This window comes from Clavispora lusitaniae, assembly GCF_014636115.1.
Source record: "Clavispora lusitaniae strain FDAARGOS_655 chromosome Unknown tig00000003_pilon, whole genome shotgun sequence".
Lineage (NCBI taxonomy): Eukaryota > Fungi > Ascomycota > Pichiomycetes > Serinales > Metschnikowiaceae > Clavispora > Clavispora lusitaniae.
Genome location: NW_027093975.1, coordinates 52,621 through 72,657, shown reverse-complemented (window position 1 = coordinate 72,657; position 20,037 = coordinate 52,621). Strand labels below are relative to the sequence as shown.

The window sequence follows — 20,037 nt, the reverse complement described above, 5'->3', positions numbered from 1 at the left end:
ACAGGGCAACGCGAGAAGTTCCCAGCATTTCTGTTAAAGCCAACTGTCCGGTCTAGATAGGTTCCCAATTCAAGTGAACAAAATTAAATACAAAGAAAAGCAAAGTGTAGACAAATGAAAGAAACGAATACAATCAGGTTAGTTAGGCAAAAAGCCGTGGTCTTAGTCTGACTTTTCCTATCATTCCCGTGTTAAAACGTTTCCTTCTTTGTCATTCTACAGTTCTATTGGATAAGCGAAGCTCTTGGCAACACCGTATCGTATACTAAGAGTGATCAGCATCTTTATGAGTTAGTATTGAGCGACAAAATGAAGCATTACATCAGCAAAAAAAGGCAATACATTTTATCTGCATAAGAGCCACGAGGACTCTGTCAGATCAGGTCTGTGTTTTGTATCATCCTTGTAATGTTGAACATTTGTACATACAATTTGTTGAAGCAAATACGTCAACTAAGCAAATATGTTAACTATCCAGCACGAAAATTTTATGGTCTATATACTCAGATAGAAAGGCGGGTAACCGCGCACCTTGCTCTTTCTTGGTACATGATAAAAGAGAGCGGGTTGTGTAAGTCTTTTCACATACAGTCAACACCTCAAATGTGAAATGTAAATTGTAAACTTTTCCATTTCATTTAACCTTTGGAATGTATGACGCAGCCAAAGCTGGTTAACCGAAGAATAAAGATTTTTACTACCCTAGCAAGATGGATTTGTGCCAGTAAGCCCTCTAGCTCTGATTTTAGTCATTACAATCGATGGAAGTATAGCGTACATTTGAAGGAGAAGGATGCGTGATGCAGCAACTTTTTAGATAAGAAAAATAAGAAAGAAGTGTAGAATCTACCTTCGATCACATAAGTCTTACAATTGAGATAACCGAATGATGTTTCTTCGACGGAGACTATACACATACCTAAGGTAAGATTGCAAGGGCGCCCATTGGGTCCCATGGTGGCAAGACCACTGCGTTTGCTTTGTCTTCAAAAATTCTGACGTGATGGTTCTGTAATTCGTGCTTGCTCACGACAATTTGGTAAACATAGTCTTTGAAATATTGGTGGTCCATCACATAGTAACCATTCTGGCCAGAATCTTTGCCCCATGAATTTTCAACTCTCCATCTGATAGGAGATCCATTTTCGTCCAAATGAACAGCAGTCAAGACCATAGCATGTGTCATAAGAGACTGCTTATACTTGATACGAGAAGCCTTGTCTTGAGTAACATTGAAATTAACGAGGTGGTAGTTGTATAGTTTCTCGTCCATGATACCTCTCTTTTTATCCATGTAGATAGGAGTGTGGGTTCCAAAGAAAACAGCATTATTGGACTTGATTCTCTCCACAGCGTACTGTGCCAAGTCATCAATCGCTACATTCAAGTAAGACACTTCTTTTCCTCCAACGACATTGCCCAACTTGTCAATGTTAATTATGGTATCATATGGGTTACGTGGGTCGTTCAAAAGTGATACCCATTGGGTCAAATCTAACCCAAGAGTCTCCTTGTAGAACAGCATTGGAGTCAACTTCATGCTCTTGACCTCATCGTTTTTAGTCTTGTATTCCCAGACCAATTCATCTGTTGGAAGAGGAGGTTGTCCCAAGAACATCACCATAATTCTGTAAAGCTCCTTTTGCATCTCCTCTCTCAATTTAGGCAATTGGCTAGCATTGCCTCTTTTAGCCTCTCTCAATGTCTCAGCGTACTCTCTCAACTTAGTCTTGAGGAGGAAATTCAAAGTTCTCGAAGCTGTAGCAGAGTATGCATCAGGGTAAAGCTCGTGTGGGATCATACCATACTTTTCAGCAACATTGATGAACATCTCAAACTGACCTCCATCACAGGTTGGATCCGTTAACAAAAAGTCATTGAGTCTGGACTCAACACCTTCTTCTGGCGACGAGTCAATATTCTCCACGAACTTCTCGAGGAAAAAGTTACACTTTTCCAATTTGTCGTAGAAGAACCAGTACGATTGAGAGAACTGGAATTCCTTCAACGAGAGTTTCTCCATAAGCGGAAGACGCAAAACGTTTCCACTAGCGAAAAGCCAGCATCTTCCACTCGATCTTTGGTTTGTCACTGGGGCTCCTTCGACCGACACGCTGGTGTTGAATACATTTGTCGTATTTTTGATAGCTGTAGCACGATCAATTAAGGCCTCTTCAGCGTTGTAGTTGGTCAAGACAGACGCACCCAACTTGGTGTTCAAATCTTGAGAAAACTCTTCGGTCCAGGAAGATAAATTGGAAACAGAGAAGGAAGACATTGCGGATTCACAAATTTGGTATTTTTACTTCACTTTAAATTTTCTATTCTAATTTCCACCCAATTACTTATTTACTTCCACTCTAGGGCCACTTTGGGAAACGGCGTCAGATCTATGTACCGTCCTTCGCCTTTCGTTTAGTGCTCGCGCATAATGATGGTCAGAGTCAGACCCTAATGGCAAAGATGTTTAATGCATTCAAAAAAAAACGTCAGGTAAGGTGTGAAAGTATTGGCTATGGCTGCCATATTGTATTAGAATTTCTTGATTGTTAGAACGGATGCATCTATTTAATTTTCTGACGACTTTCCAGTAGTGAATTGACACACTTGTGCGAGTTTAGAAATAAAGTAGAGATGCGAGCATCGGCTTTGATGGAAAAGGGCCACGTCAAATATAAAGGAATTAAAACTTTACATTACATAGTTTATTGTGGTATTTGGGTCTTTGGTTCCTCTAAGAGTCATGATTCCATCTAGCCTTAGATAAGTCGCCATGTTTAGAACTATATATATTCAAGACGAACTGCCATCACGTGAAAGGTAACATTACGCCATGTTACAAGAACAATAAATAGAGAACAATAAGAGTCAAGTAACGATCTCCAGGCATGTAAGCTACTCAGGGGTAAATGGGAGTACAAAGATTTAATTAACTTGCTCAAGTTAGAAAGCTTCATTCGTAATATCTTAATCTCCTAACTTCGTATCAGGAAGAGAATAAGACGTTAGCTTTGGTAGCTCCACAGGAACAATCTATTGGGCAAATAATCAACGCCACTTGCTATGTCTTTTAAAAAGCCTTGCAACTTGAACACTTCTGCGAACGCATTAAAAGATCGCAAGAGAATCACGGACAAAGATTTTCCAATACTATCATTCAGTACGGCTGATTGTCAAGTCACTTTTCGGAAATGGATAAATCTTTTGAACGAAAACGCAGCATCAAAAAAGTGGAGCAATGCAGAGATCATTGAGTTCATGGATGCTCACTGCCATCGAGACATTAGACTAATTTTTCGACATTATCGAAAGCATCATACATTCAATTTGAAAGAATTTACAGAATGGTTTTGCAGCATGTTTGCTATCAACTACAGTTTGCCTTCTACGTTCATGAAACTCGTGGCAGAGGATATGCCTGATGAAAATTGGCAAAGCTTTTGTCATAAATGGCACAGGATAGGAATTAAGGTGGACAGAGAAAATGGACCATTGACGCTTCTTCAAATTGCACAAGGGTTCTTTATTGACTCCATCCATAATCGTACGCTTCAAAGAAAGCTTCGGGAACAACTCCCAGTGAAGATGGTAGTGGAGTTGGTGCATATGGCGCAAAATTTAGCTAAACAAGAAAGCATCCCTCTTCACGTGTTGGATCGAGCTGTTATAAGAGATCCTCAGTCTTTTAAAGTGCCATCCAACCAAAAGGAGAGGTCTTCTCGAAAGAGAGTACGTACGAAGGGTCGCAAACATCGTTACTTTCAAAAAAAGAAAAGTCAAAGTGACAAACAGGATCGGCATTCTGGTTGCTTCCACGACAAGAAGAATCCCAAATCTCGGGCTAGAACTAGAAACTATGGCCCTGCGAAACAGAAGAAAAGCAATAAAACTGGAAGGAATCGCTTTAACCGATCGCTTTAGCAAGCAGTTTGGGAAACAGGTTAGAGTATTGAAAGTAACAGGTAAGATCACAAGCACAGTACAAGTCCTATTTCTAAACTCAAATACGAGGACATGACCGATTTCGAGAGTTTGCATTATTTTTAATCATCTGCTGTTCAATTGATATATAAATACTCTTTGATGATGAGTTATACCATTTGACAACTCGAACGTTTACATGATAAAGTGTAAAGAGACACTTCTGAATGAAAATTGAGCTGCTACCCAATGCTGACCATAGTATCTCATCGACTCTAATCTAAATCTTTTCAAGTTTCTTGTCGAATGAGCAGATTTTCATCCAAAGTACAAAGAAGAAACGGAAGGGCTAATACCATCAAATGAGGTTGCACGAACTGAGAGTACGAGAAGGTCACAAGGTCAAGTTTACTTGAAAATAAAATACGTCGTAACAGATGCCTGAACAGCTTGCACATTCTTTAAAGGCAAGGAAAGTCAGTTTTACCGAACTGGTGTGGTTGCTGCAGACTCTCCATTTGGATACCCATAACAATTTGAAAATATTCTCGAAAACCCACTACCCTAATACATGACTCCAGTAAACTATTACTTCTGTTTATAAAAGGTAATTCCCTTTCACCCACTATACAGAATGTATGGATCTTATTGCAGGGAATTATATGCCCAGGCATCCTTTCTTTAATCATCGTTACACCCGAAAGCAAAATATTTGAAGTTGTACTCTCCATATAATTGAAAACCCAAATTGAGCGGTGTTGCGACACTAGGCAGTCATCAATGGCAAAATGGTGCTATATGGTCTAAACAACGCATGATTATCATTTTTAAGCGAAAAGAACAGATTCTGGGCAATTCCTCCGTTCGTTGATGTAATCTTTTTCTGACTCAAAATCTAGGAAGATAACACAGGAAGTCCTCAAGAGCTGACGCCAACTACAGGAATGATATAAATTCTAGAACCTTCTTTGGCCTTCTCTGGTGGATAGGAGTAGAATAGGGAGATTTTAGTTTTCATCATTTCATTAACAGCATCAAGTTTTCTCGCTGAAAACAGCAAAATATAAAATGGTCCCTTGGCCCAGTTGGTTAAGGCGTGGTGCTAATAACGCCAAGATCAGCAGTTCGATCCTGCTAGGGACCACTTTAACACGGGCGTGTGGCGTAGTTGGTAGCGCGTTCCCTTAGCATGGGAAAGGTCTCCGGTTCGACTCCGGACTCGTCCAATCTTTTTTATCCCCTACTATTTTTTTATGTTTTCTGTTTATTAAATTTAAAGTGTTGAACTAAAGAATCGCATAGTAAATTTTTTCCCAAATGTTCTTAGGAATTCTGGGGGGGATGGATCTTGCCTCTTCCTCAACCAATTCAAGCTTGCTGAAATCGAAGTTTTCGTATGCAGTGAACCACTCCTTATCACCCAAGTAAAAGTATGAATAAATTCTGTGAGCAACATAAAGGAAAAAGACGATGGGCAAGGTGATGTAAGCGGCAACAAAATCACTTCCATTGAAATCAAAAAAGACAGCATAACCATTGGTGATGCAAACAATCGAAATGAAAATGATTACAAAGTATGCACCAAAAGGTTGAAGACCAGTCTTGTAGGGAACTCTATCTTCAAGATTGTGGATGACGATAGCTTTCTTCCATCTAAGATATGCCATGGAGACAAAAATCCAGTTGATGAAACCAGAAATGGTAGTAATGTTAGAGAACCAAGTGAACACTTGAGTGGAGGAACTAGACACGTTCAAGTACGATAAGCATGCAATTGCAAAAGTAATGCCAACCGAGTAGTATGGAATGCCGAATCTGTTGACTGTTCTCAAACACTTAGGAGCTAATCCTTTCTTGGAAAGAGAATACAACGTTCTAGAGCCAGCGTAAAAGAAGGAATTACCTGCCGAGGCGGCAGAGGTCAAGATAACAGCATTGACAATATGGTTCAATACGTGGATCCCTGCGTTTTGGATTCCAAGCACGAATGGAGAAGCATTAGCATTTCCAGCAGAACTGGTTAATCTTTTGCTGTTCGAATCAGCAATGACACCAATCACCAACGAACCTAAAATGTAAAAGAAGGCCAAACGGTAGATAAATTGATTAGCACATTTAGGTAAGACCCTGCGTGCATCACGAACTTCACCAGAACATGCAACAATCAATTCGGGACTCATAATAAAAGAATAACCTGCCTTAATGATGGCTGTCCAAACAGAGAGGAATCTACCTGTAGATCCTCCAGTCAAATGCTCCTTGAAAGCATTGCCGTTCTTCCAATATCTGAAACCCAATCTGTCGTGATTTGGTCCACCACCAAAGAAAAGAACAACACCTAAAATGATCAAACCAGTCATTGCAAGCAATTTGATACTGGCGAAGTAAAATTCTGCTTCTCCATAAAACTTGACGGGACATAAATTCAAGATGAGAATAAGCGCTAAAAGAATTGAGATCCAAACGGCAATATTCACTTTTTCTGTCCAATATTGGATGACAATGGCAGCAGCCACAATCTCGGCGGCTACAAGAATAGCAAACCCGTACCAGTAGTTGTAACCAATAGCGAACCCAAACGATGGACTCAAAAAGTCATTGACAAACTGTTGAGCTCCAGCACCTGGAACAGGAAGGAAAGCGGCCATTTCAGCCAACATGTTCATCACAAACCAAACAACACCAGACAAGATAATATAGGACAAGAAAAGGGCAGCAGGTCCAGTTTGGTACAAGGCCAAACCAGAACCGACGAAAAGACCTGTGCCGATAGCACCACCCAACGCGATTAATTGAACATGTCTATTTTTCAAGCCTTTTTGCAAGTCATCTTCATCAAATGATTCCAATGAGTTGCTTTCTGACACAATGTTTCCCTTTTCATCAACGTTGACAATACGTGAGTGGGAAATCTCCAAGTCCAAGTAAGTGGAGTTGCTGCGGAAAATGCTAGGCCTGGAACCTGAAGGTTTTAAGTTCACCATGATATGAAAGTAGCGAATATATTAATCCTCTAAGCAAGGAAGAGAACAAGGTTGGACTGGAAATCAAAAAGTGATGTACACTGATTTTGGAGAAGCGCCAAGGCATCTATTTAAGTCGGTCCATTTAGTGGAGGCGAAGAGACGAAATCTAAGAGATAACACGCATACAGGTGCATAACATTTTGTGAAGATGTGGAAAAAAAAAAAAAAAAAAAAAACCGGAAAATGAAAAGCGAGAATGTGCTTTCAAATGGTCCCCGTATGACCCGAATCACCTTATTTCGATAGTTATCATGACCCTCATTCATAGCTTATAGTAATACTTTTGTCTAAATCTTTAGTAGGCTTATGTATGTCAACCCCGCAATTCCATATACGATAAATGACCATGAATGTAAACCGGACATCAAGCAACTGGCGTTTGGAGCAAAATTTGCTAAAACGCCGTGAGGAACACTTTGCGTCATGTTATGAGCCCAGGTGCGTTTTAGGAAAGCGAGCCTTGTCATTGTCGTGCGGTTGCCAAGGGAAATGGTGGGAAGAAAAATCGGAAGACCCTAACCACCGCTCAACTTCCATGCGACATGTCCTGCAAGCGATGTATCTAGCAAATAGCGAGCTAGCCCTGCAGATAGACTGGTACAGCAGATAACGTTGTGCGGCATTCTACCGTTTTATGCGTGGCGTCGCTATCGTTTGCTTAATTGAGAGAATGTCGCATTTTCATATGCGGAAATTGAAGAGAAAATCATCTACACCTCGCTATGGCCTACCCTGGCTTGGTTTGCAAAAAGATTACCCTATATATCTTACCGTTTGCTGCCATATCTTATCTTGAAATATCGAAGCTTATCTACGAGATCCAAATGGCATCATCTTCACGCCATATGCGTACATTACTTTTCCTATTTTATTGACTCATTTTTGCCGAGAGTATGTCGCGCTCATAAGCATTTCCGAGCCGGGTGTTAATTTCCAGAAGTCATGGATTTTCTCAACTCGGAATTTCTAGCCAAATGAGTTTCTAATTTGTGTTTTTTTTTTGTTTTGTTTTGTGCTTCTACTATGATAGTTCTCTGTTTGAGTAGTACGGCGACATGAATTGTAATAGTCCGAGTAATGAACCTATGGCAGAATCTGTCATACTTTGCAGGTTCAAAAACCTGCAAAGCTGTTACAGCGGTACGTTTATCTCCAGGAGGTCATCCTGCTCGGAAATTAACTTCAGCTCCTTGTATTCCGCTTATCATTTTTGAAGACTCACTATTGGTAGATCTACAATATCTACAGCCTATCCAACGAAGTGTTTTTCGTGGAAATTAGAAGTAATATTTCCCTTGCTATTGTATCCACAAGCAAAGAAAAGAATTTCTATCAGTCTGGGCAGTCGAAAGACGCGATATAGATGAATCAAATTGGTTGTTGTGATCTGGTTTACAGCTTTGCTGGATGACATACCCAATTAATGACTTCTTATAATGGAATGTTGAGATAATCAGACAGTTGGCGTTTATTATCCCATCAGCAGCGGGTTGTTGAGAAGATTGTTCATTTTGTTTTTTTTTTCAAGCTAACGGTGTACTAGAGACTGACAGCTGGATGTATGCAAATAGTTCATTCGCTATGGCAAAGAATAATCGGCGAAATCCGAATACCAATTCATTATAGGTGAAGTTGCCTAAGGCTCTGCAACAGGCGGCTCTTTGCGAAGTTATCAATGATTTCAAAGGATTCGTAGTTGTCGACGTCGAGCTGAAGCCTTTCCCATTGCAATAAAGAACCTCTCTATCCGGAATGTGTTAGGTCCTCCATTCACACTCATCTTGACAGAGGAGATAAGTGTACAAAGTACCAATCAAGCGACGCTACTCTGAATTGCGCCGCTCGGATCTTCACTTAAGCTTCTACAAGGTTTCAGTACCTCCAGATATGCGTCCTCTTCGGGGTGAATACCAGCATACCTTCCCTATACGAGACTTGCTCTCTCGTATTTAGAGGACTTAGTAATTGATAGGATCTTCTACTGATAGTGATATAAGTTAAAATTCTCCAGTAACAGAATAAACATTTATCGAACCTTCCACAATTTTCATTCGGGAAGAAACATTAGTACTCGATTTCGTCACCTTGAGGTGAATTCTTTACACCTTTTTTTAATGAGTAATTGAGAAATAAAATACTTGGATCAGACTACGAACTTTCAGTATAACATTTAAAGTGAAAAAAAAAAAAAAAAAATACCTATGGAAGAAAATGTTACTGATGAAAACAGTAGATGATACACTAGTGTTGAAAGCTGTCTTCGTCTCCCTACAATTGGCTTCAGGTTATTGAACTCATCGAGGACCTTTGGTAGTTGAAAATCCCAGAGAGAGGTTTGCGAAAGAGGCGATTGAAAATTCGAGTTCTCCTAGTGTATATAATAGTTGAAGTTTGATGTAGGTTTCGGGTACTCAGCTTCCTCAGTTTTACAGTTTGCTGTGGATACTTCTCCCCGTTTTTCTTTATTCGGGATTTACTTTCACTTAAGTAGTTTAGAAAACTTGAGGAACACAGAAACACCTGGTTCAGCAACCTTTTGGCCATATACTTTCGGAAGTTTTCGAAACCTCTCTATTATGAGAGAAAACTCAAAACTGAAATTTTGAAAGCCGATGTGGAGGACATATCGTATGTGACGTTGACTGATAATCGATATAATGGGATGGGGATGATTCTTAGAGAAAATTCATCTTTGAAAAAGTAAGTGGTCTTATATACCCATGTGAACTACAAGGAGGAACCTTCTTGATACGTAAAGGGGCACAATGTTTATCCCTGAAATCCAACATTACGCTTTTGTCAGCTAATCTAAAGAACGCTGATGACCATATGCAGCACTGTAAGAGATTCTCAACTCTGTATATTCCTGCATGTGTCCTCTCATCGCTTCGCATCTCGCAATGAAAAAAGATCACGAGAATCAGAGATTCAAGAGACATCAGCAATGAGTAGTTTATCTCAACAGTTGAAAGTCATCAGCGAGAAGAATGCTTCGGTGGCTCTTGACAGAAAAACGAGATCGAGAATCCATTCTCGTTCGCTCATTTTCGATCCGAAAGTCGCTGCAGCCCAGGATTTCGATTACATATACCAGATAGGCTGTGAAGGTTTGGCGGAACTTTCAGAGATTGACCACAGATTCGAAAAATTCGCTTCAACGCTTTTCTCGGAAACCAGCATTAACTTTGACCGCAATGTGCAAACAAAGGACCTCTTAACCCAGGTGAACAAGAACTTGGATGCGTTTATCAACTTGATAGCTCCATACTACCATTTGAGCCCGACACTCAAGGCTATGGAATGGTTAGTGAGAAGATATCACATCAACATCCACAATACTGAGTTGCTTTTGGTTTCTGTGTTGCCTTACCATTCTGATCCTGTGTTCGTCAGGGTTATGAATGTCATTCCAGACGACTCGTGGCCTCCTATCTTGTCTAGCATTTCCGGTTACAGGAGAGAAATGAAGTGTCCTCCTGTTTCATCTATCTTGAAAGTATTTCACAATGACCCTGCTTTCTTCAAGTTGTACTCCGAGTACCTAGTCAAGCAATTGCAAAACAAGACTGTCTACAAAGAGCAGTTGGTTTTCTACTTATCCAACACAGCACAAGTGTTGGCCTCCCATGCTCGTGACCCTGCTAAGCTCAATGATGCATACCTTCCGACTGTGTTGGAAACTTGTAACGAGTTATTCATCGAAAGAAGTTTCCCGTTCCTGTCAACATTAAGTGCTGATGTGAGATTGACAGTGTATGCAATCATTTCTGTTTTGTGTTCCATCATTCCATTGACAAACACTTTGGTTTTCACATTGTGCAAGTCCATTATCCAAGGTGAAATGGCCTTCCAGGCATCGCTTCGCAGACAAACTTTTATCGTTTTGGGACAATTGTGGAACTATTACAATGAGCTCGATGTTCCTTCCGATATCGAATTGTTCTCTGGTCTCCCTGCGGCATCGATGTTGGAAGACGCATCGTTGGTGGAGCTGTTGATATTGGAAAAGTACAATTTGACGAAATTTTTGTACTTTTATTTTGCGGACAGACTCAACCATCAACATACAGATGCATTAGGTGTGTTGAAATATTTGGATGTTTCTACTTCTGAGTTTTTATTTGATGCAGTGTCATCAAAACTTGTTTCCTTTGTCTTCGCTTCTTCCAGCCTTGATGAAACTTCAAGAGCTCAGATAATTGTTGTGTTCGAGAAGTTACATAAAGCCAACGCCGAGAAATTGGTGGCTATTTTGGACAAGAACAGCAAAACATTGAATGACTTGGAAATGTCTCTCATGCATACATTATCGTCTGGTGGCGAAGTGGATACATCTGCTCATAACTTTGATATTGAAGACATCACTTTGGATCTTCCAACAAACAATTATGAGTTGTCGCAAAAATTTGTCAAAGTCAGAGTGCATCGCTCCTCCTTCTTGGATAGAGATTCGACCTCTGACTTTGCAAAGATCACTCATGTATTATTGGAGACTCTTCGCTCGACTGACATTACGCTACAGGCTTCAGTTATGATTCGCTTTTGTAGAGTCGCTATTGGAACAGATTGGGGAGCTCAGATTTCTTATTTGTTGAGATTAGCATTGACTCAAGCTATTCCCTCTAATATCAGAATACTTGCATTGGCATGTATCAGATCAAAATTGTTAGGCAAAATCCATACAGATCAACTGATTAATTTCTACTTGTTGGTTCCTATCATCCTTCTTGGTTTTGCTGATGAAAACAAACAGATCAGGAATTACTTCCTTATTGTGCTTGAAATCATCTATAAGCAAAGTTCAAAGCTCAATGAGGGTAACCCAAAGAAGGTCAAATGTGATTTGTTTATGGAACTGCAAATCTATGGTGAAACAGATGCATCCAAAAGGTCTTTGATCTCGCCACAAGATGCCCAGGTCATGTTAGAAACACTAATGAAAGATAAAGGTGTGGTTTCAGAGGTGGTGGCAGATGGTACTCGTGTGAGACACGTTGTTTTCAATGTGTTGTTCAAATGTGTCAAGTCAGGCCTGAAGAAGTTTGGTTCTTTGCTTCTTAGAACTTTTATCCTCACCCAGTGGTCTTTGCCCCAATGGCCACTTGCGCTCAAATGGAGAGTGTGGCTGATCATTGGTGCTGAAAACATCTCTAGTGAGGGAACTGACGATAGGTTTTTCTTTGTTGATGATGTGAAACATTATGTTGAGACAAGAAGCCAGTGGCTGAAGGAAGCAATCGATACTGGAGTTCAATTGCAGGATGTGGATAAGGTTATCGTTAGTTTGGTTGGTGGGCATACAACTAATGAGAAGAAAATCAACAAAGAAATAGATTGGATTTTGAAGTCGTTGTCTACAGACGGCCATTTGCAAGTCACTGCCAACGAAAGGTTGATTGAGCTCTACCCTACATTGAAATCAAAGGACGTTAGATTGAAGATTTTTTTGGATTTGATCGACTTGGTGGTAAAGGATAACGATTTGCTTTTGGAATTTGATCCTGTCGAGACATTGCAGTCACTCTTCATGACCAATGATGCTATGATTGATTTATTGGGCACAATTAACATTGTGCAGCAAATCCCTGACCAAGGTGTGGCTAAAAGAAGAAGAAGATCTTCCTCATCGATTCAAAAGAACATGGCTAGAGATGATATCAGTTCAATGGCCTCAGTTCATTTGAGGAAACTCTCGGTTATTTTGGACGTCTTGGAAAGCCACTTGAGACGGAAGTTTTCTGAAGTCGCTAACCCAGAGTTGTTGCAAGCTTTGTTCAGAATTTTGACGGATTTGGATTACTTGGGCAATGACGGCAAAATGCCAGTTTTGTACGCACAGGAATCCTTGGCTACATGTATGTTGCTCAGCATTGTTGACATGAAGGAACTGTCTTCAAAAAAGAAATTGAAATTTGACTCCAACTCTATCAGAGCTGACTTGATTGTCAACTCCATCAGGCTTTCTCAGTCCCCTCAAGTGCAAAATAGATTGTTGCTCGTAATTGCAGAGTTGGCTTCCTTGGCTCCAGAGATCATCTTGCATTCGGTGATGCCTATTTTCACTTTCATGGGAGCTCACACCATCAGACAAGATGATGAGTTCTCCAGCTCAGCTTTACAGCAAACCATTGCGAAAGTTGTTCCAGCAATTACTGGGGCTTCATCGTCTGTTTCTAACGAGATCGAATTCTTGTTGACAAGCTTTGTCACTGCTTTCCAGCATATCCCAAGACATCGCAGAGTTAAGCTTTTCGTGTCCTTGATTAAGACTTTGGGCTGTAACAGATCGTTGCACCTTATTCTTTTCCTCATTGCCCAACAGTACTCTGCCAATATTGCCAAGGGTAAGATGCCAGAATGCAGTTCCTTATTGGACTTTGTTGCAGCATTAATGAAGACATTTACTGCAGACCAATGTTTGGATAGTATTTGTGGATTCTTCAACTTGTGGGATACAATTCCTGAATCCGAGTTGGATAAACATAGCGATGAATATTCTGCATTGTCGGGTAGATCCGTGTTTGGATCTGCTATCGTTAATCTTACTACAAGTGAATTGGGTTTACTTAAGAAGAGAATGTTGAGCTTCATCAATCAGACCTTGAAGGCAGACGAAGAGATGTCGCTCACTTCTAACACTGCATCATTAAAAATGAAGGTTTCTCTAGTCTTGTTCGATGACCGTTCCAATGCGGACGAAAAAGAGTCCATTTTGCTGCGTTTCAACAAGGTCAGTTCTTTTATATTGACATCCTTGGAACACTTTTCTGTCAAGGATGGGAAGCAAGATGCTGAGATTGGTGATGAATTATATGAACTGCTTAAGGGTTTGTTGAACTTGTTGCCACTAAGCTATTACATTTCTTCCATTACTGGTTCCTTAAAGAATGTGTCTGATCCATTGTCCATCAAAATCGCCAAAAATTTTGCGGTTTTGGCGGGCACCAAATTTGAGAATGAGGTTAACGTCAACAGCGTTGACGAAGAGTTTGACGATATCGTTGTTCGGAGCTTATTGCCTATTTTAATTGAAGGAGTTGAAAAATACGAAGATGTTGAGTTAGTTCAAGCTTACTTGGATACCTTCTGCATTATCGTCAACAAGCTTGGTGCCATCAACCAAGAGTTGGCTACCTCTTCAAACGCCAAGTTCCTTTTGAACTCATTGAAAGTTATCACTTCAGAGCATGGTATGTTGAATACTCATACCGAACTCATAGTGTCGTCATTGAATGCGATCACAAGTGTCATCAACATATTAGGTGTTAAAGCCATTGGTTTGTTCCCAAAGATTTTACCACCAGCATTAAAAATCTGGGAAACCACTTCTGAGTCTAGACATGTTAGTGACAGTGAAGAAGGAAGTGAGGATGAAAGCGATAACGAGAATGAAGATGCAGATGAAAACGTGAGTAGAATGTTAATTCAAGGCTCTATTTTGATGTTGTTTTCTTGCTTAGTCAAGAAGATGCCAGCCTTTGTTATTTCAAACTTGAAGAAGATGCTCCAGTGTATTTTGTTGAGTGACTTGATCGAAACTAGCATCAGAGCAAGTATCTTGAATTTGGTGGTGGATCACATTGATAAAGGACAAGTTTTGCAATCTTTGTGCAACTTGGCTTTGAATGACGACATTTATGCTACTGATAATGCAGCCGACTTAGGATTGTATTTGAGTGCTGTTAAGTCGAGTGTGGATGCTATTGACAAAAAAGCCGCTACTGCCCAATCGTCTCTTTTTATGAAGTGGTTGATCAAGTCTTTCGGATTTAGAACCGAGTATGGGGAACAAAAATTCACTGACAACACCATTTACAGTATTGAGGGCTCTTTCCATCAATGTGGTATCTCATACGTCTTGAAATTGAATGACAAGAGCTTCCGTCCATTATTTGCTAGCTTGGTTAGATGGGCCGTGAGTGGCGAAGGCTCTCTTTCCACTGAAACTACTGAAGTGATCAGATTGACTGCTTTCTTCAAGTTCTTCAACAAGGTGGAAGACAACTTGAAGAGTATCATCACTTCTTACTTCTCATACTTGCTCGATCCAACTATTGCGATCTTGAAGAGGTTCCAAGATGGCAGTTTACAAGATACTAACTTGAGAAGAATCATTTTGCACTCTTTGGCTTCCTCTTTCAAGTATGATCAAGATGACTACTGGACTCACCAACTGAGATTCGAGACCATGGTTGACCCACTCTTGGGCCAATTGAGCAATATCGAAGACTCTATCGGTAAACATTTGGTCAAAGCCATTTCATTCTTTATCTCCAATGTTTCCTCTGATGAGTACAACGAAAAATTGGTGCATACTTTGATCAGATACATCTCTAATGAACATGAGAACTCTCTGAACACGAAGATCTGGACCATTCGGGTCTTGAAGACTGTGTTCCAAAAGATGGGAGAACAATGGTTGTCGTGCTTGCCAACTTTCATTCCATATATTGCGGAGTTGTTGGAGGACGACGATGAGGAAGTTGAAATGGAAGTGAGAAAGGACTTGGTCCGTGTCATCGAGAACATTCTTGGCGAGCCTCTTGACAGATACCTCAGCTAGGTTTTCTGTAAAATTAAAAACATTAATAGAGCATTGAAAAAATATAGAAACTTTGCTATTGTGCTGTAGCCATTTGTAGCATCCATGAAAGTGAATTCATGAATGTCACGTAATACTGTGGTTTATATTTTCCGTGTTCCTTTTATTTTCGGGTTCCAGTTGCGAAATTGCACAAATAATACCAATTGGTGAAGTGCGGAACCAATTGAAGTTTAAAACACCAAAAAAAATTCGAAAGAAGGTCTAATGATGAATATCTTCGTAGCTACAAAATTCCAGGGAGCTAATAATCTTTTGATGACACATGAAAGTTACCTACGAAGTTCCATATTGAAAAAATTGGCAAATTAATCGATATGGTAGCCACGGGAGGAACGGGTTTCCTATATAGAATTTCTGCGCATTTCCATGAAAATTTTGAATATATATAAGACCTCCGGCCAGTGAATTGCGGAGAATTCCAAAATAACCAAAACCTTAAGATGGTATGTAATGCTCGTGCAATTACGAATGCAGCAAGTTGAATCGGCTATAAGGCTAGTCGACTGCATTCTCTTATAACTAACTGTGCAAATGCTAACATTCAGTCTTTTTTGAAAAACGTTAACAGCTTGAAGCCATTGTTCGACAGAGTCTTGGTTCAAAGATTGAAGCCAGCTACTCAAACCTCTACTGGTATCTACATCCCAGAGAAGAACCAGGAAAAGTTAAACCAAGGTACTGTTGTCGCTGCAGGCCCGGGTGTCACTGATCCAACTACCGGAAAGTTGATTCCTGTTGCTGTGAAGGCTGGTGACAAGGTTTTGTTGCCAAACTTTGGTGGCTCTTCTGTTAAGGTTGGAGAAGAAGAGTATTTGTTGTACACCGACAGAGAAATCTTGGCTAAGATTGAAAACTAGATTTATTCCCGATTCTTGTAAATACGAATGAAAGGCAAAAAAGAGGTATTGTAGAGCATTCATCAAGGAGGACGATCCACCTGACCCCATGATGAAGAAGTCTCCTTCGTTATGTTCCCTTTTTCTGCTGTCAAATGAGAGAGAAGTTGTCTTATACAATGAGAGAGAAATCAATGATGGATATCATACAAGATAAAACAATGAAGTATATCATTCTAGAAAGTAAAATATGTAATTCGGGTTCTGTACTATGTGAGCTAGAGAATCAAGTCTATCGCCTGGATATGTGGTTGGTCGTGCGCCTACCCACGCGATAACAGAATCCTAGTCTGCCTAAAAGATGATCTATAATTCTATAGAGGTGGCGATGTCTGAAACCCGTTTTGTTCAGTTCAAGTTGGTGCTTCTAGGAGAATCTGCCGTCGGAAAATCTTCGATCGTGCACAGATTTGTCAAAAATACCTTTGATGACATGAGAGAATCGACCATTGGGGCCGCCTTCTTAACTCAAACCATCAATTTGCCGGAGGCTAATACAACAGTCAAGTTCGAGATTTGGGACACAGCAGGCCAAGAGAGATACAAGAGCTTGGCCCCGATGTATTACCGCAATGCAAATGCTGCTCTATGTGTGTATGACATTACGAGCAGATCCTCATTCAACAAGGCACAGGATTGGATCGAGGAATTGAAGAAGCAAGCACCGGAAGGAATTGTGGTGGCGTTGGTTGGAAATAAAGCTGATTTGTCCCACGAAAGAGAGGTTGATGAATCGGAAATTGCAGAGTACATTGAACGCTTGAAGCAAGAGAGCGCTGCTGAAGGTGGCAGAGAGATTATCCACATGGAATGTTCTGCAAAGTCCGGCGACGGCGTTTTGGAAGTCTTCGATGCGATTGCAAGAGCTTTGCCCTTAGAAGATTCGGGCGCTAAAAGAAATCCACCGGTTGGAAAGCGTGTTGAGTTGGGCAGAAAGCAGCAGCAACAACTGCAAAGCTGTTGCTGAGCTAATGACCATCATTATATTTTGACTATATTCATATTTTTATTGATGCGACAAGGCAATATTAATGTAGAGAGTTACATATGGAAGACGTTATCACGATACTCATGAGTAAGATATCCTTCAGTCATAGCAACAGCCAAGAGCAGATAATACGAATCCCACGAGCCATATGCGTTGGTCATCAAACGTTTACTGACATAAATACATCGTACGGACGTGATCGTTAGGCAACATGATCAAATCAATGCAAGTTACTTCTTCTTGGCAAACAAAGGCTCGCCGATGTTCTTGCCTCTCAACTTGACACCCAAAGCTCTTTCCAACTTGCCCAACAACTGCTGGTTTGGAACTGCTCTACCCGCTTCATAGTCGTTGATAACTTGTGGCTTTTCGTTAACCTTGGTGGCCAAGTCCTTTTGGGTGAACTTCTTTTCTTGTCTAGCTTGCTGGATAGCCTTACCGACAGAAACGTCAACCTTCTTGACAGCAACGATGTCGTCTGTGTTGTCCAATTTGGTCAACCTCTGGCCTTCAGGGTTACCTCTGACATTGGTGGAACCGTACTTCTTTTCCGTTCCAAGAACAGCACCGCTTCTTCTTGCAGCGTTCAACTCAGCAGCAGAACGAGCAACTTTTTCTCTTGGACCACCACCACCAACACGGGCCTTTTGGCCAATAATAGTAACATTATCCCAGTCTGACATTATCAAATTAAATAAGGAAGGGAAGAAATTCGCACTAATCAGTAAGACTCAAATGTCGCTGGCGGTGTGAGATCGGTGGCGACACGTGATTCCGGTTTGTAGAATCTTCTAGACATGTACGTGCAGGCGTCTACTGCTAGAGCAATCAAAGAGTAAGGAAACAGGTGCCAAAGGAAGCGGTAGGGGACGTCTTGAGTTGAAGTGACTATGTAGACATAGGAAAATGAGTACCTTGGCATTCGTGTAGAAATTCCACATTTTCATTTGCCAAGAGAGTAGTCTCCTAGGGTCGTGTGCGCTCACGATTATAGTGTTTGTTGCGTTCTCCACCATCTTTCTTCACTAATGGCTTCAGTCACAGTTACCCCAAGATCGAGGTCGTTGAAAGGCTTCTCAGAACATCTCACTGTTCTCACTGTGGGGCTGGTTATTGACAAATTGAGCAATGCTAGCAGATTGAACCGCAATCGCATCCGTCTTACGTACAAAGAAGGAGATAAGCACATTCCATTGGATGGTGAAAAGTCCCTTCCTGACTACTTCTCCGCCGAACAGTTGAAGCTGGGAGTTACTATCTATGCGAAAGATTTGGGCCCACAATTGGGCTGGCGCACAGTCTTCATTTTGGAGTACTTGGGCCCACTTCTTATCCACGCTTTAGTGTACCTCTACTACTCAGTCGTTAAGGGAGTTTCTCAGTCTCCGACTCAGAAATTGGCTCTTTGGTTGTGCTTGTTGCATTTTGCCAAGCGTGAATATGAAACGGTGTACGTACACCGGTTTTCCAACGCTACGATGCCCTTTTTCAACTTGTTCAAAAACTCGGGCCACTACTGGATCTTGTCGGGTATCAACTTGTCCTTCTTCGTGTACTCACACAATGCGACTGAATTGCAACAGGCAGGCTTCATCAAACGCTTTGTGTTTCACGTGAACTCCTTACCAAAATGGGCCAACGTGCTTTTGGTTTTATTGTGGACTTATGCCGAGGTTTCTAACTTCATTACCCACAAGATCTTGTCCGGCTTGAGATCGCAAAACTCAAAGGCCTACGTGATTCCCCATGGCTACGGCTTTTCGTGGGTGGCTTGCCCTAACTACTTTTTTGAGTCTTTATCATGGACTGCGTTCGCCTTATTGGTTGGCAACTGGTCTGCATGGCTTTTCCTTGCTGTGAGCAGCGGGCAAATGTACCTCTGGGCTATCAAGAAACATCGCAGGTATATCCAGACATTTGGCGACGAGTACAAGAAGTTGAAGCGGTCTGTGTACATTCCTTTCTTGTAAATGAAAGGCAGTATTCTATAAGTTTATATTCACAATTAAAACAGCTAGAATCCGTCTGTAGTTTAATATTAAGCTGGATCAAGATATAAACCTTACAGCTAATTTACAGCACACGCCAGTCGTAAATCATACATTCATCTTTAACATTATCTTAGTCTGATTTTTCCTCCGGTTTATACTTCAAGCAGATACTGTTAACACAGTGCCTCTCATCTGTTGGCGTGTTGTAGCCCTCGCCCTTGAAAATGTGGCCCAAGTGACTGTCGCACTTTGAGCATCTCATTTCAGTTCGGACCATACCCAACAGACGGTCTTCGATGGTTTTAAGAGACCCAGGAATAGCCTCATAAAACGCTGGCCAGCCACAATGTGCCAGGAACTTGGTGGAGCCCTTGTATAGAGGCTGATGGCATGCTACACATTCATATATGCCTGGCCCTGCTGGAGTTGAAACATACTCGCCGGAAAAGGGAGCCTCTGTACCCAGTTGGCGGAGGACCTTAAATTGCTGTGGACTCAATATGGCACGCCACTCCTGCTCCGATCTAGACATGTTGCGCGAGAAAGTGAGGAAAGAGCGGAGCATGGACTAAAGGCGAGATTATGAAAGAGAGCAAGCGCGGCCAGTACT

The 20,037-nt window shown here is 41.0% G+C and overlaps 9 protein-coding genes and 2 non-coding genes across 11 annotated transcripts; 7 read left to right on the top strand and 4 right to left on the bottom strand. All coding sequences in view use genetic code 12, as the record gives it.

Moving 5' to 3' along the window:
- Positions 1 to 919: 919 nt before the first annotated feature.
- Positions 920 to 2,278, bottom strand: FOB63_000031 (C1 family peptidase; the record flags this gene model as incomplete). Its single annotated transcript, XM_002618824.2, has 1 exon — positions 920 to 2,278. The coding sequence occupies one exon, from the start codon at positions 2,276 to 2,278 to the stop codon at positions 920 to 922; it is 1,359 nt and encodes a 452-aa protein (XP_002618870.2).
- A 785-nt stretch (positions 2,279 to 3,063) lies between these two features.
- FOB63_000030 (uncharacterized protein) lies at positions 3,064 to 3,921 on the top strand (the record flags this gene model as incomplete). The annotated part of the gene is made up of 1 exon (XM_002618823.2): positions 3,064 to 3,921. The coding sequence occupies one exon, from the start codon at positions 3,064 to 3,066 to the stop codon at positions 3,919 to 3,921; it is 858 nt and encodes a 285-aa protein (XP_002618869.2).
- A 1,070-nt stretch (positions 3,922 to 4,991) lies between these two features.
- FOB63_005520 lies at positions 4,992 to 5,065 on the top strand. Its single transcript has one exon. It is a non-coding gene; the product is annotated as a tRNA-Ile (tRNA).
- Positions 5,066 to 5,074: 9 nt separating this feature from the next.
- Positions 5,075 to 5,147, top strand: FOB63_005521. Its single transcript has one exon. It is a non-coding gene; the product is annotated as a tRNA-Ala (tRNA).
- A 60-nt stretch (positions 5,148 to 5,207) lies between these two features.
- Positions 5,208 to 6,905, bottom strand: FOB63_000029 (Amino acid permease family protein; the record flags this gene model as incomplete). The annotated part of the gene is made up of 1 exon (XM_002618822.2): positions 5,208 to 6,905. The coding sequence occupies one exon, from the start codon at positions 6,903 to 6,905 to the stop codon at positions 5,208 to 5,210; it is 1,698 nt and encodes a 565-aa protein (XP_002618868.1).
- Positions 6,906 to 9,768: 2,863 nt separating this feature from the next.
- FOB63_000028 (snoRNA-binding rRNA-processing protein) lies at positions 9,769 to 15,510 on the top strand (the record flags this gene model as incomplete). The annotated part of the gene is made up of 1 exon (XM_002618821.2): positions 9,769 to 15,510. One exon carries the CDS (start codon positions 9,769 to 9,771, stop codon positions 15,508 to 15,510), a length of 5,742 nt encoding a protein of 1,913 aa, XP_002618867.2.
- Positions 15,511 to 15,992: 482 nt separating this feature from the next.
- Positions 15,993 to 16,409, top strand: HSP10 (uncharacterized protein; the record flags this gene model as incomplete). The annotated part of the gene is made up of 2 exons (XM_066102273.1): positions 15,993 to 15,995; positions 16,098 to 16,409. The coding sequence occupies 2 exons, from the start codon at positions 15,993 to 15,995 to the stop codon at positions 16,407 to 16,409; spliced, it is 315 nt and encodes a 104-aa protein (XP_065958507.1).
- Positions 16,410 to 16,749: 340 nt separating this feature from the next.
- YPT52 (Rab family GTPase) lies at positions 16,750 to 17,415 on the top strand (the record flags this gene model as incomplete). Its single annotated transcript, XM_002618819.2, has 1 exon — positions 16,750 to 17,415. One exon carries the CDS (start codon positions 16,750 to 16,752, stop codon positions 17,413 to 17,415), a length of 666 nt encoding a protein of 221 aa, XP_002618865.2.
- A 251-nt stretch (positions 17,416 to 17,666) lies between these two features.
- On the bottom strand, positions 17,667 to 18,119 carry MBF1 (Mbf1p; the record flags this gene model as incomplete). The annotated part of the gene is made up of 1 exon (XM_002618818.2): positions 17,667 to 18,119. The coding sequence occupies one exon, from the start codon at positions 18,117 to 18,119 to the stop codon at positions 17,667 to 17,669; it is 453 nt and encodes a 150-aa protein (XP_002618864.2).
- A 345-nt stretch (positions 18,120 to 18,464) lies between these two features.
- On the top strand, positions 18,465 to 19,406 carry FOB63_000024 (trans-2-enoyl-CoA reductase (NADPH); the record flags this gene model as incomplete). Its single annotated transcript, XM_002618817.2, has 1 exon — positions 18,465 to 19,406. The coding sequence occupies one exon, from the start codon at positions 18,465 to 18,467 to the stop codon at positions 19,404 to 19,406; it is 942 nt and encodes a 313-aa protein (XP_002618863.2).
- Positions 19,407 to 19,557: 151 nt separating this feature from the next.
- FOB63_000023 (peptide-methionine (R)-S-oxide reductase) lies at positions 19,558 to 19,992 on the bottom strand (the record flags this gene model as incomplete). The annotated part of the gene is made up of 1 exon (XM_002618816.1): positions 19,558 to 19,992. The coding sequence occupies one exon, from the start codon at positions 19,990 to 19,992 to the stop codon at positions 19,558 to 19,560; it is 435 nt and encodes a 144-aa protein (XP_002618862.1).
- Positions 19,993 to 20,037: the final 45 nt, after the last annotated feature.